We start from the raw sequence: 14460 nt of genomic DNA, 5'->3' as shown, positions 1-14460 counted from the left end.
AGTTTTAAGATCGGGTGAATAAGGCTAAGTCAAACACTTGACGATAAGATCTTCCCTTTTTCAAACCTTCTCAGGAGTCAGTTAACATCTCCTTGGCTTACAAGCTATCACAAGTCTGTTAATGTAGGCGCCTATCATGGGATCCTTCCTCCCTCTATTCTCTATTTTCCAATTCCCCATAATACACTCTGTTTGCCCCCCAAATTTTGCATAAACCATTGTTTTTAAATGCTCCTGGGAGTATTGCATTTTCCCAAGAGCATTTTAAGACAATAAGTTATGCAAAATTTGGGGGGCAGACAGAGTGTATTATGGGGAATTGGAAAATAGTCAATCCAGCTGATATCAGCTATATGTGCATGTCCCAAGGGGCACTTGCCTGATTGGCCTTTCAATCCAAAGCAGTAGCAGCCCCTTACTTATGTTCAAAATTTTGTCAGAAAGCCACCCTCTATATTAAATTAAAGGGGAAATGTCATGGTGAGTTGCACGCTTTTTTGGGAAATAAGCTGAGCTGAATTTATAACTTAGTATTTTCAGTCATCTTTTTTTATACTTGGAATTCTTTGCATCCTGGCCATCGAAAGCCAAAGACAAGCTCTTATAGCTGATTTACATTAAATAACACTGAGCCATTTTAGGGCCTTCTATGATCCCATAACAGGATCATGGAGCGTGGAGTGATAATTAAAAGACCTAACTGGAAGAAGCAATTAGAATGTAGTTGGCTAACTACAACCATCGTCCAAGGGCTGTACTCGGGCTTAGCGAGAAACATATCGACCTAGTTTTTGAGAGTGGGATTGAACCCAGCCTGGTCTCAAGGGCGGATCCAGAAAATTCAGAAAGGGGTGGCCGGGACACTTGCCCACTTACCAGCTATATAGATACTTTCTATTTTTCTAAGAATTTTACAAAAATAATTCAAAATTTCAAAGAAAAAGGGGTGGCCACGGCCCCCTCGGGCCTCGGCCCACCCCTAAAACCGCTCTTGGGTCTGTCTCGCATTCTGTCAAGCCAACAAAAATGTTGACTTTGGGGAGGAGTAGGTGGACAGTTTCCCGGGAACCTAAATTGATCCCCAATGGCTGCGTTCATATTCTTCTTCAAAGTATGCGAGGTAGCTGCACTTGTTCGCTGATATGGAAGCGAATTATTAAACAGCCAAAAAAAGGTCTTTGCTTTAGTGGTCCGCGATCACTGTGTTTTTATTTTTCTGGGGAGCGCAAAAATTAAAGTGACATAGGGCCACCTAATCGCAGGCTAGGGGTTTTAGCAAGTGTATATATCTTGATAAAAAATCCGGCAATCCCGGGTTTGAATAAAAATTGTGTCCTATATTGCTTCGCGCTCGCAGATGTTAGCCCTGACAATCTCAACACCTTTCATTACTTACTCCCTACCAATATGATAAGGTGTCTGGACAATTTAAAGACTAATTTTCACTCAAAAAGTTAAGGGAGATGTTGCAATATTTCTGATATCCTTGCTCATAATTTTCCTCATAAGCAAACGCAGGTCACTAGAAATATTCTCTGATTGAATTTTAGGTCTGAACATTTTGGCTGTCTTGGTTTCTTTTTCCATTTTCACGTTTACCGTCAGAAATGATGGCGAGACAATTTTTACAGTATTTCGTGTCCAATGTTTCACCCAAACGGCTTTTAACACAGGTTTAGCTGAGCCTCCATTTCTTTAGAAACAGGGTATAGAAATGCTTGAAAATTTGGTTATGACGTCGTCAAGCTGCAAAACCAATTTGGTAATCTCGTCTCGTCTTTCAGGTCTTTGTCAAATTCCAGGCGCGTGCCTTTCACTTTCACGTCTGCCACACTCTTTCGCGTCTTCTTCACTATCTGTCCTATCTGAGAGCCTGGAACAGGCTACGTCAACAACAGATTTGGATACGAGATCACCAATAAAGAGACCTGGTGAATTTTGCGTATTCCTATAGACCGCGCGGAATTAATAATCAGGCCTTGCGTTTTGGGTCACGTGACGGCCGTTCATCTCAGATACGTCAACGAAATGCATTGAACGATAAGGCCTTGAAAGAAGCGGTACAAGGACTAGGCAAGGGTTGAGGTATAAGACGCCATGGGATTTGACTGAGGTGTATGAAGCGGTGGAGTTATACTGAGAGTTGTTCTCCTAGAATTTGTTTTGTTGGAATAGAGCGAACTTAGACGCTTATTCGATAAAATGTGGTATCTGGGCTTCTTGGGGACAAGGGGAAAACAGCATGTTCAGTTTGTTAACATCACTACAGCAATAGGACCGTTTTCTAACCAGTTTATTCGTTAATTCCCAGTTTTTCTTGTGTTTCCCAGATGAACCGTGAGCAAAGACAACCAGCCGAGAGGTGGCAAATTCAACAACAATTCAAAGTAGACAGACTGCAAATGAAATTGGGCACGTAAAGTTCAGTTATTTTTATTTGACACTCAGGTTCGCAGAGCACTGAGCTTAGACCTTACATCATGTACTATTGCACAAACTATATCAATTGCTTACTCATAACAGTATCTAGTATTACTTACGTGGATCTAATACACTAACTTAAACATTAAAATTTCAGTCAGGAATTGTAATTATAGTGGCGCAAAACTCTAAAACGTTAATAATTGCCAATACCACTTACTACTTATTTGCTGCTTTTTTTAAATTTCTGGTGACTTTGAATTGGCTGCAATAGCTCATACAGGCAGCTCCTGCCCCTCCCTGACCAGTCTATCAAACATTTAGCCTTCATAGCTGACAGGATAGACTGTGAGCAGCATCTTAGTTTTCTGTTGTGTCACAGTAGATCGAGAGCGGGGGATTGTATGTCCGAGCAGGTTTATGGGCTCTCCGGGATATTGGTGGTGGGGCACCCACACTATCCGCTCGAGAAAACTCACTTCTTAGCCAGAAAAAACCGTAACGTTTGGGGGTGACTGTCCGGCAAATCAACTCGCCTCGCCTGGTCCCAAGGCCTCATAATTCTGGCGGCCTATGCGTCTCGGGGATACGCAAGGGAAATGCATTGACCGAGAAGGCCTGGGAACCCGCCGTACGGGGACTAGGCAAAGGCAGAAGCCTATACCAGACGGAGAAAACAGCCGATATTACTCGATTGAGGCCACCACTGGTTTCCCCGAAATACCAGTGGTGGCGTCGCGAAATGTAGGTTGTTGTTTTTTTTTTTTTCAGGGTAGTTTTGCAGCATTTAGAAATTTGGTTGCCGACAAGGAGACTGTCACCTAAAAATGAAGCCTTTCCTCATCTTACTGAGTTACGTTTTACCGTTAACCAGGTCTTTTTTCTCTCAGTTTAATACTAAGAAAAGGCACTCATATGTAACGTAATGTAATACTTTAATGTTCTGGTTCTGTGAGTTACAACTCTTACTGGTTGTTTGCTAATGAACGTGACGAAGATCGAGTTCAGATTCCAATATACAGATCGATTTATTGCAAAGGAAAGTTTGTTTCACCTGACCAGTAAATACTCTTTTGACAAAACCGAGGATGTTTAATATAGAATCACCACAAAATTTCAATCCAATTGTCCTTTCCGGATAACAAATAATCCAGAAACACTTTTCAAAATGCACAAATTAGTTTTAACGTGTTTAAAGAACATTGAGCGGAGACTAGAGATAAGACTCCAAGTTTCCTCGACGTCTAACGTCACAGGTCCAACAGTGAAAACCACCTCCAAGGGAGTTGGCAAAGCGAAGAGATACTGGAACACAGCTGATGCCAAGGCTTTCAAACATCTATGGAAAAAAGGATTTATTCTTTATGTCAAAGTATGCATGGTGCTATAGATGAGCTTACAACTGAAAGGGATGCAGAACATTTAAGGCTTTGTAGCCTCAAACATATGTATCATATAGACTCAAAACATGAGGTGAAATGAATTGGGTGATAAGTGCTAATTATTTTTACTCAGCAGTGGTAAACTGTTTATACATACAAAACGGTGACATTTACAGAATTTTTCTGACTTGGAATTGAGCGCTGATGAGGCTTAAATGATCAGTGTCAGTTTAGGTAAGGACGAAGCTTCGGGCGAACGAGATTTTCCTCCCCAGAATTGTCCAAAATTGCAAAATGGCATTCAGCTAAACGGAATGCCAAGGTAGATCGCTTATGCTCGTGGACATAACGTTTCGTCCTCTTCTCATTTAATCTTACTAGGGCTTAACCGTCTGATATGCAATTGCGTGTGTATCGTTTTCGATAATTATGATCATTTATTAAAGCTACAAAATCTGTTTTCAACAACCAAAGCAAAAAAGAACTTGGTTCGTCAAGCAAACCTACCAGAAAAGACTCAAAAGAGACGAAGAAACGAGAGGAAAAAGATTACCGTAGTTGTTCTATTAACCTCCCTGGCCCGGGTTGCTCGAAGCATGGTTAGTGCTAACCAGCGTTAAATACCATGGAAACCTATACATTTTGATACCTCTTAACCAACGGTTAGCGCTAACCAGGCTTCGAGCAACCGGCCCCTGGACGCTTATTAACTTTTTGGACCTTGAGGGTGGGCGCTTATTCGAGGCTGGGCGCTTACTAAAATTTCACCATTTTCACCAAGTGTAGTATGTTTATTTTGCAACAAAACAATAAATGTTAATAACAAAACGCGAAGATGCAACAAAGCAAGGTTTCCATAACTACTCTAAAGAAAACTACGTCTTGGGCGAAGTTATTAGTACTTATTCAATTTTTTTGGCTGGTGGGAGCGAGAAGGGGGTGTGGGGTGAGGGTGGGCGCTTATTTGAGTTTGAGTTGGAGGGGGAGGTGGTGGGGTAGGGGTGGACGCTTATTAACTTTTTCTGCCTTTAAGATGGAGGCTTATTCGAGGTGGGCGCTAATTCGAGGTTGGGCGCTTATTCGAATAAATACGGTAATAGCCAGCAATACAGAATACTGAAGCTTATGGCGGCACACTAGTGACTACCTTTTGAGTGGTCCTCTCGTTTTTATCAACCACGACTCTCTTTGGATTCAACATGAGGACATTCATGGACAGCCACTTGGACGACATCCACAGTGGGTGGGTGTCCGGTATTAAAGGGGTGGGTGGCTTTATTACTGTCCAACCAGCCTTGTGAAACATGTCGATCTGATGACAAGGCCTGTCAGGATTGGACAGCACTAATCCGGGTCCGATTATGTTAAACGTTGCGTCGATGTGCATTGGATTTGGATCGTCAAATGACAGCTTGTGAACTCTATATCCTTGTTTACCCAAATGACGTCGCATCCATTCGATACCTAAGTTGTTAGTCACCTGAAATATGAAGGGGCAAAAAGAACGATACACTATGCGTCTTCTGGTGATATAATGAAGCTCAAAAAAAGACGACGACAGCAACGAGAATAATATCTATGCACGTACTTCACCCTTTATATACAAATGTTTCTGTCAGTGTTGAAGAGAGGATTTATTGTTATTCAGTTATTTTGCTTTCGCTGATAAAAATATGAAAAACCAATGTAGAAATCATTTATTCTTTAGTCTTAACTACTTCAAGCCGTAAACAACCCGTTGATTTATTGAGCGTAAACTTATTTGTCAAGTCATAATTGTATTTAGTCGTCAAGCTGTAATCAACCTGTAAGAAGCCGTTATCCACCTGTGTAGCTTTTGAAAGTAATTAATGTTTGAAAACAATCTTAGGTTTCCACCAATAGTCTTTTAGAAATGATTGTTGTGCTCTGTAATTTGACTCGTTGAGTCGTGGTGTAATCTGTATCGATCGGTTCGCTAGCTTAGGCTTAAATACGAGTGCTTTATAGGAGCTTCTTCGGTTACTTCCTGGTTACGTCGTCGTTACATCTAGTCTTGGTTACATTTTGGTTGGTTATGTTTTGACTGTACCCGCAGTATAGTCTTGGATTAAACTTCTACATTGGAGCCAAGTTCTGTTGTGATCCTTGTCTCAAGGGTATTCAGCAGGCCTAAGAGATTCCGTAAGAAACAGGTCCACCAAAACAATGTCCTTTGTGCTGGTATGTAATTGGTCGCAATTGTTCTACAGTGCAAAGAGATTTCGAGGAAGACATCTCAGGCAGTGTAAATAGCAAATTTAGTTGTAGCTTCTTATGTTGTTGAAATTCGTAATCAGCCAGTGGTTGTATGATGGTTGCAAAGACCTGACCTATTTATTGGCGCGAATCCGCCATTGCGATGTCTGTTAATGAGCAACTTAGGCACGTAGTCAATGGAAAAGATACGTATCTTGTCAAAACAACAGATCTCCTTAGTACAAAAGTTAAACAATTGATTGGATCAATGCGGGATATGGACCGTTCTTTTACCACCTGGAGCCGACAGATCCGAACACAGTTTAAAAAGGAACAATGTCATTACCAAGAGAATATGGAATTTTTGTCACTCTATTCTCTTCAGGTGAACCGCGCCACGAGTGCCATGCTACGCTTAAATGAAATTGAAGATATTTTGCGCCAGCTGTTACACCTTGCCCGCAAGACTCTAATTAGTTTTGCCTACTTACCGCGTTTTCTTACAATGGAGCTAAACGTACGCTTAGCTGCGATACCAGCACTAGCTCATACTTTGGACGCCCTCAAGTCAGGATTTGCAACCATCATACAACCACTGGTTGATTACGAATTTCAACAACATAAAAAGCTACAACTAAATTTGCTATTTACACTGCCTGAGATTTCTCCCTCGAAATCTCTTTGCACTGTAGAGCAATTGCGACCAATTACATACCAGCACAAAGGACATTGTTTTGGTGGACCTGTTTCTTTTGACGATTTGCTATTGCTGACATGTGATACCCAACGCTTTCTTCTTAAAGCACCGGAATTAGAAAAGTGTTAGAATATTCTTCACACAGTTCAACAACCGATGTGGCTAGGCTTACCCTGGACGCCAACTTCTAAAGCAGCCTTTCGCCGATTTCACAAACTTCGTTCGCATTGTCGTCATACCCCGCTAATGCTGTTACTTGGGGACGTTATTTTTTAAGCACTGGTTTCCACAACCTCACCTTGTATTCGCCGGGTTACACGCAACACTTATCATTGTCTCCCTTATCAATTATTCGCGTCCCCTGTAACACATCCTTTCAATATCAAAAAGGGGCTTTGGGAACTTGTCTATCCACCTTGCGGTATTCAATTCCAGTTTTCCAAAATAATCACTTTACTTATGTTCCTTGGCTTAGTACACCTGCCTCTTGATCTTAATATTTCCGCCCCTAATTTTCCGGTTCCCTCTGACTTTACGTTAGACAACATTACTCTCATTTCCTTGGATCACACCTACAACCTTCTCGATCACTCACTCACCCAGCGTCTCACAAAACTCAGAGAAGACATCTCTCACTTACAAACAGCCTCCACAACCACCGTTAACGATATATTCACTTATCTAACATTTGCTTTAACAATACTCAATTGCTTTGTTTTGCTCATTTTTGTTCGTCGTCTTCGGCAACCATTACAGTTACCTACCATCATGTCTTTCTACACGTGATACTACAACAGACGGCTAACTTCTTTATCTTTCTTTCCTTTTTTTATCATTCCGATGCACAGCTTTAGCCCTTGCCAACCCCGGTATTAACACCTATCTTATTTTGTGATGCTCTTTCTTTATGCCGCCTTCTTTGGTTTTCTTTGTTCTTTTGTTTCTTTGTCCTTCCTAGTTTGACCACATGTCAGCCGCTATATATTCCACCGTTATTCGCTGTTCTTTCACCCTTCTCTACGGAGTTCATTCACGCTTTTCACTGTTTTATGTCTATTTTACATCCAAACGCTTTTATCATGCCTCGTTCGTTCGCCAAGACACCACAAACAGTCAGCCTTGCAAGTGGCCGAGGACGCCTTGCGAAAGTTAAGACCACTAAAAGGAGTATCCAGGAGCTGCCCGCCATCAGCGCCTTCATCCAAGCTCGGATACGGTCTCCTCTAATCAAGTGCAAAAAAAAGGGGCTGTGCACGTCGCTCCCATCCCCGCACGTACCTCTGCTATGACAGCAAGAGTCTTCACTCGCCCGAGTGCCGGGAAATTATGGTCGCCTTACTCGATGACAAGCTATTAGACTACCGGACGACCTACCCTTTCTTGCTGGTCGTCGACGTGGCGCTCTACCTCTTACTGGAAAAGGACTATTTCGAACGGCAGATTGCCGCCTATGCTCTCCCGACCTTACAAGAATCATACTTTTCAACGGACTTTCTCTCAGTAATCTACGACCTTTTAACCAACAACCACGAGGACTTTGCTTATTATTTGTACCTACAATATTGTTCCGGTGCGCCCAAGATTGTGACCGCGGCACACAATCTGTATCCTTATCTCTTTCACGGAACTGGGTTCTTTTGGGGAGAACCGTGACATTCTCTGTAATTTTAAGCGTTGCAATTATTTTTATTAATTTTCTGTTCCTGCCATTTTCCTCGAATTATTTACTCTATGTTCTTAGATTATTTACATAATTAGACTTTCGCTTTTTCAACTTACATGTCTTTCTTGCTTTTCATTGAACCCCCGAGGCCACTATATTTCGGCTAGTTCGGTAAATGTCGCGGTTCAGGCACAAAAAAAAAAATACAAAAATTCCAAAAACCAGAAAATCGAATATAAAATTTCAACATAAACGTAAGTTTTAATATTTCAATTCGCTGCGCATTTTCTTAGTTTTTCTCGTATATTTTTTATCGTTTTCCTTTTCCTCTAATCAGCTGAGGACAGCTGAGGATTTGTTGTTATTCAGTTATTTTGCTTTTGCTAATGAAAATATGAAAAACCAATGTAGAAATCATTTATTCTTTAGTCTTAACTTCTTTAAGCCGTAAACAACCTGTTGACTTATTAAGCGTAAACTTATTTGTCAAGTCATAATTGTATTTAGTCCTCAAGCTGTAATCAACCTGTAAGAAGCCGTTATCCACCTGTGTAGCTTTTGAAAGTTATTAATGTTTGAAAACAAGCTTAGGCTTCCACCAATAGTCTTTTAGAAATGATTGTTGTGCTCTGTAATTTGACTCGTTGAGTTGTGTTGTAATCTGTATCGATCGGTTCGCTAGCTTAGGCTTAAATACGAGTGCTTTTGTAGGAGCTTCTTCGGTTACGTCCTGGCCCCGGTTGTTCAAATGTTGGATAGCGCTATCCACCGGATAAATCACCATCCAGCGGATAAGTATTACGGAAATCAATTACGCTATCCGCTGGATAGTGATTTATCCGGTGGATAGCGCTATCCGACGTTTGAACAACCGGGGCCTGGTTACGTCGTCGTTACATCTAGTCTTGGTTACATTTTGTTTGGTTATGTTTTGACTGTACCCACAGTATAGCCTTGGATTAAGCTTCTACATTGGAGCCAAGTTCTGTTGTGATCATTGTCTTAAGGGTATTCGGCAGGCCTAAGAGATTCCGTGCCTTCCCGCAGCCAGCGAGTGTCCCCAGAAAAAGGCCTTTCCTAGAGAGTTTTAGAGTTTTTCCCCGTCCGTTAGTTTACCCTTTTGTGTAGGCGAAACCTGTTTTCACATCAGTATCCACTCAAGACTGTGACGTGAAATCCTATAACGCAACTTTTCATCTGTTTTATGGACGACGTAAAAACACAACCTCGATTTTTTTTTTTCAGTCTTTCTAAACTTAAGTGCGGTCCCCATGAATTAAACTCAAAACAAAATCGCTTTCTTTTAACTTAACAGGCAGGTAAATCGGAAACTGAGCAGCAATGAAGCTTAGGGAGTGAGCGAAAATTAACTTTTTAAAAAGTTAAGTTTTCTCTGCCATTGTTGTCGTCGTTGCTTAAGCCGCTTTACAAAAGTGTTAAGGAATCGTCATTTCCTGAATCAAGGTCGTTTGGCTCAGTAACGGTCACTCATTAATAGAGCGCTTTCACCTACGTGACAAGTTGGAACAAAAGAAAGTTTTTACATGGAAAAGAGTTTAAATGCCACAGCACTGGATTGGTACACCAATATGGCGCGGGCAAGTTTCACTACCGTAAAATTCCGAAATTAAGCCCCTCCAAATATAAGCCCCCCCAAACTGGTAACGCAAAAAAACCCTCCGTTAAATCGCCCCTCCAAATATAAGCCCGACGGGGGGCTTGTACTTGGAAATTGCCCTCAGATACAAAGTAAAACAAAGCAAAAACGGTAAAATTCGCTCCAACTATAAGGCTAGCCCAATCAATTTTGAAACGCAAATTTCCCTTCATAGATAAGCCCCTCAAAAAGGGCCTTTGAAAAATATAGGCCCCAGGGCTTATTTTCGGAATTTTACGGTATTTTGGAAAAGCAATGTAGTCGACGTGAAATCCCATAAAAAACGCTCAATACTAAGTCCTGTTCCACAGGACCTTCGTTCAATAACCGTCCAATGCATTTCAATGGCATTATCTACGTATCGCTATAATTATATATTGAGCCAAAAATATTGCATGATTCGAGAGTAGCAAAGCCAGCTTAAATTTTTTATACCTGACTTCTTTGGACGAAAATATCCCGCCCTGCTCGAATGAAGTCCGCAGCATCAAAACACGGTTCAAACTCAGTGGTAACAAACTTTCCTTCGGCTGCCAGTTGATGCCTGTCCTCAACTGTCTGTATCGGGTAATCCTGAGGACATAAATGTGAAAGATAAAAAAGTTTACTTATATTTTATAAGTTATTTGGTAACTTAAGCTGACAACAAAATTTTTAAAAAACCGAGTCAAATTGCCCAGACATCTTTCAAAAACTAAAACTGCCCCCACCCCCCCCCCCCCCCCCCCATTTCAAGTTAGCTTCTTTGAAGTTTTTTTTCCTGCACCTTGAACAGCGCAGCCACATTGTCTGGAAGGGATTGGTGGAAAGAAACTTGCTTATTCCCTTTTGAAGTGAGAAAATTCTTGTATAGAATCTGTATAATTGTATGATCATGATAATAGAAGATCAGAAAATAAGAAAATAATATCATCCTAAAAAGGTTGATAAAATGGTTATGTCTTAAGAAAAGAAAATTAATGGTCAAACGTTCTCAGCCTCCACCCGATCCTCATGCAGTTGTCAAAGAGTAAGGCTCTTTGTTAAAGGTAAAATGTGGTTATGGAACGATTGAGCTCTAAATCCTTTCTGAGATAGGTTCCTTGTAACCATGAAGGTGTTAAAATTCAAGATGATTACCTGATCATACAGGTCGTCACTCATAAGTGGCTTAGGCGCAGTAGTCCATTTGGCACCTCGTTTAAAGTACTCCTTGAGAAGGGGCCTGTAAGCGCGGTATTCAAAGAACCGTGATCTCCAGGCCATGGGGGCCTCTATGATCTCATCGCCGACAACCATCAGAATGTCTCGTGGCATAGCTGCGTACATTCCAGAAGAGGTAAAATCTGGAGTCGTGTAAACCTACAAAGAATGGAGGTGACGATGCAAAAAAAATCGTTAGCCAAACTATCCACTGGAGGGTGCATCGATGAAGAATGGGTGATTTGTTTCATGCAAGGTACAATCTGTGGAAGCCTCTCTCGTGTTTATACAGTATATATTTTTTGTCATTCATTCAAAATATTTCTCCGTTTCTGATTGGCTAAAATCATCTACAAAAAGCACGAGAACGAGAAGAAGAGGCAGTATGCGGAACTGAGTAATGGAGATCGAACAGGAAACGTTCACTCCCCTAGTTTTCACGACCACAGGCGGAATGGCGGATGAATATGTTAAGTACCACAGCAGACTTGCGGAGCTGATCGCAAATAACAAGGGAGAAAGTTACTCATGCCGCAATTTTCCTGGATAAGAGCGAAAGTGCATGTCTTTCGCCATCCCACGCTCTGCGATACTATGCTTGAGAGGCTCAGAAGACGACAGCTAGACTTTATTGACTCAGATTCACAGATCGAAAACATTAGAGCCTGCATGAATTAATCTTTTTTTTAGAAACATTTGAAAGAATTAGGAGTTTAGGAATACGAGATTTTATTCTTTTTTCACTTGTTTCTTTTTAATATCCGAGACGGATAATTTTCTTTTGTCATGACTTAATTTAATTTTAAAAAATTCGGCTTTCGTATCATCTGAAGACTTTTATTAAAATATGGAGATCCCAGAAGGTGTTATCCGCCTATGAAGATATCGGAGGGTGTTGTCCGCTGAGGCGGTACACCCTCCTCGATTTCCATAAATCTTCAGATGATACTCAGCTTCATTCAATAATTGTTTGTTATATAATTTTTTGGGCGTAAATTGGTGACCATGAACAAATAAAAAGATCACAAGCTACTAAAATGTCTATCTGTGATTTTCAGTGTTTATTCACTAGTATGCTTTTCATATGAAGTTTCAAAACTTTTCAAATAAATCATTGTAATTAGAAAATATATATTCTGGGCTTCTCAACGGTTTTACCTTTGAGAAGTCCATTGCTTCAGGACGCCGCACAACGATGCCTTCGTGCCGTAGAATCTTACAAAATTCCTCCACTTCGGCATGTGCTTTCCTAAGATGTTCTTCAGGGAACGATCGACCTCCAAACCGACAGAAGAATGGCCAGTTCTTCTCATAAGTGTTTGCTTTCACTTCAGCAGAGAACTCCGGTACGGTAGCTCCTGAACAAGGACAAAATCAGTATTTTAAATAACACAGATGTAAGCTTGGGAAGCTGAGCGTAATTTAGGCATGGTCATGAAGAATCCAACCGCTGAACTTCGGTCGAAACCTTTATCGTGATTTTATGATTCTCCCATAAAAAGGTATTGTAACCCATTTTAATTTTATCGTACAAGGATGTATACAAATACGTGCTTAGCTCTTGTAGTGACTGAGGGTGATAATGTACTGTATTTTTAAAGTAAGGGTTTTTGCGTTTGCGAAATGAGAGTTACGTTTCGTATGTATATGCACACTTGCAAACAAGCATCAGACCGTCTTCCGATATTAAAAATGTCAATCAAACTGTGTTTGCTCTCCCACCCAGTTGATTGTGTACTGCTTTAAACGGCTGTCTGACTCTCAGTATCAACCCGTATTCTTTCCTACTCGTTCTTGATTCAAAATGCATGCATGCATGTAGTGTCCGCACCCTCATTTTTATTTCGGAGAAAGTAAACGAAAACTATGGACTTAAACCCAGTTAGAGCGTCATATAACTCATGAAAAGGAAATATGAAAACCTAGTAACTAACTTTTTGTTACCTTGAAAAGAAAATTTTCATTCTTTCCACTTTGGTTTAAAAATATCAAACTCGAGATAAAAATTAAAGGAAACTCAGACTGTCACACAAACTCTATTCAGTCTTTTGGGGACAAAATGTCACCTCCTTTTCAGTAAAAAAAGCAGAGTATGAATGCATTGCAGTTCAATGTATTTTACTGCACCTTCAACGCGTCCAACAATGACTTCCTCGAGAGGATCCCATTCATTATATGAACACACTGGGCTCTTTAACTCATCTGGTCTTTCGCTTTGATCCAAGTCAGCGGGAAAATCCTGCTTGGTTTTGGCTGAATAAGTCTTCACTTGAGTACCAGCAGAAGCGCTTGCTCTACTCCTTGCTACAAGTGTTGAACATGCTCGCCATAACTGCAAAATATAAACAAATAAAACAAACAAACACACGCAAAAAGAGTTAAGCTTGAGCACATAACCTCTATTCAGTTCAAGTACTATATCTCTTTTTTTAGAGACTGGGCAATAAAGCTTATAAGCAATTCCTCAGAATGGTCAATGACTTCATGCATGCTCAGTTTCCTGTTGAGTTGCTAGTGTTTGCAGTCAGTAGCAAATTTCTTTACCCGAGATTTCTCATTGATTTAAGCTTGCAATTGTCCGTGCAATCACTTGTGCTCAAATATATGCTGATTTCTTCATGGAGGAAAACATTATCTTTGAAACCTACCAATCCAAATTTCGCTGCTTCGCGTCCACGGCAACCACCCTTGATTATTCGCACGTTTAGCATATTGAGATTTACTAAAGCTGAAAGAAAAAAAATACTTTTAGCCGTACTCATAAAGTCGAAAAGAAAAACTGCCATAAGTCATAACTTCCCCTTCAGATTATTCGTACTTTTTCATTCAGATTTGTTTTAAAAAGAAACCAAAACAGAAATCGTCGAACTTTTCTCCCAACTTTTCTTTCAACGCCAAACTGCCAAGCTTCAAAACGCGCGTGTTTGTTGTTCAGAAAACGTCAGCGCAAAATTGATCCCTATTGGCTGCTATTTTTAACAACCCTGGCAAATGTATGAAGAATTAATGACGTCACACGAAGAGGACAGAAAATTACGGTTCGTAGCATTCTTTTCACATTTGTGTCAACCTTTCGTTCTTAATTACTCAGTCTTTTAACAGAGGTTACGTAACAACATGTGATTATACGCTATGAGTATTTGTATAAATATCGACGTAGAAGCGTTTTTGGCTATCACGCCTTTTGGACAGCCGTTGTCTTGTTGGTGAACAAACTTATTATTAGTTCCTAAGTTAGTCT

General features: G+C 40.6%; 1 protein-coding gene across 1 annotated transcript; it reads right to left on the bottom strand.

Annotated features, from left to right (window-relative positions):
* Nucleotides 1–3339: 3339 nt before the first annotated feature.
* LOC140933983 (glycine amidinotransferase, mitochondrial-like) lies at nt 3340–14015 on the bottom strand. Its single transcript, XM_073383673.1, has 7 exons — nt 13868–14015; nt 13347–13551; nt 12378–12577; nt 11157–11378; nt 10473–10610; nt 4951–5283; nt 3340–3760 (listed from the first exon to the last, which is right to left on the bottom strand). Exons 1-7 carry the CDS (start codon nt 14003–14005, stop codon nt 3635–3637), a joined length of 1362 nt encoding a protein of 453 aa, XP_073239774.1. The 5' UTR covers nt 14006–14015; the 3' UTR covers nt 3340–3634.
* Between the last annotated feature and the right edge of the window lie 445 nt (nt 14016–14460).

The sequence above is a fragment of the Porites lutea genome, chromosome 4 (genome assembly GCF_958299795.1).
Source record: "Porites lutea chromosome 4, jaPorLute2.1, whole genome shotgun sequence".
Lineage (NCBI taxonomy): Eukaryota > Metazoa > Cnidaria > Anthozoa > Scleractinia > Poritidae > Porites > Porites lutea.
Note: the sequence above shows the minus strand (reverse complement) of the source record. Positions and strands in the feature narration are given on the sequence as shown.

Bases quoted from the DNA above. Each gene is read 5' to 3' on its own strand.
- LOC140933983 (XM_073383673.1), bottom strand. From the start codon at position 14,005: ATGGCAGTTTTTCTTTTCGACTTTATGAGTACGGCTAAAAGTATTTTT. The intron at 10,611-11,156 runs GTAATCATCTTG...TTATGTCCTCAG, and splicing joins GTGACGACCTGTATGATCAG to GATTACCCGATACAGACAGT. The intron at 3,761-4,950 runs GTAGTCACTAGT...TTTTTTCCATAG, and splicing joins ACGAGAGGACCACTCAAAAG to ATGTTTGAAAGCCTTGGCAT.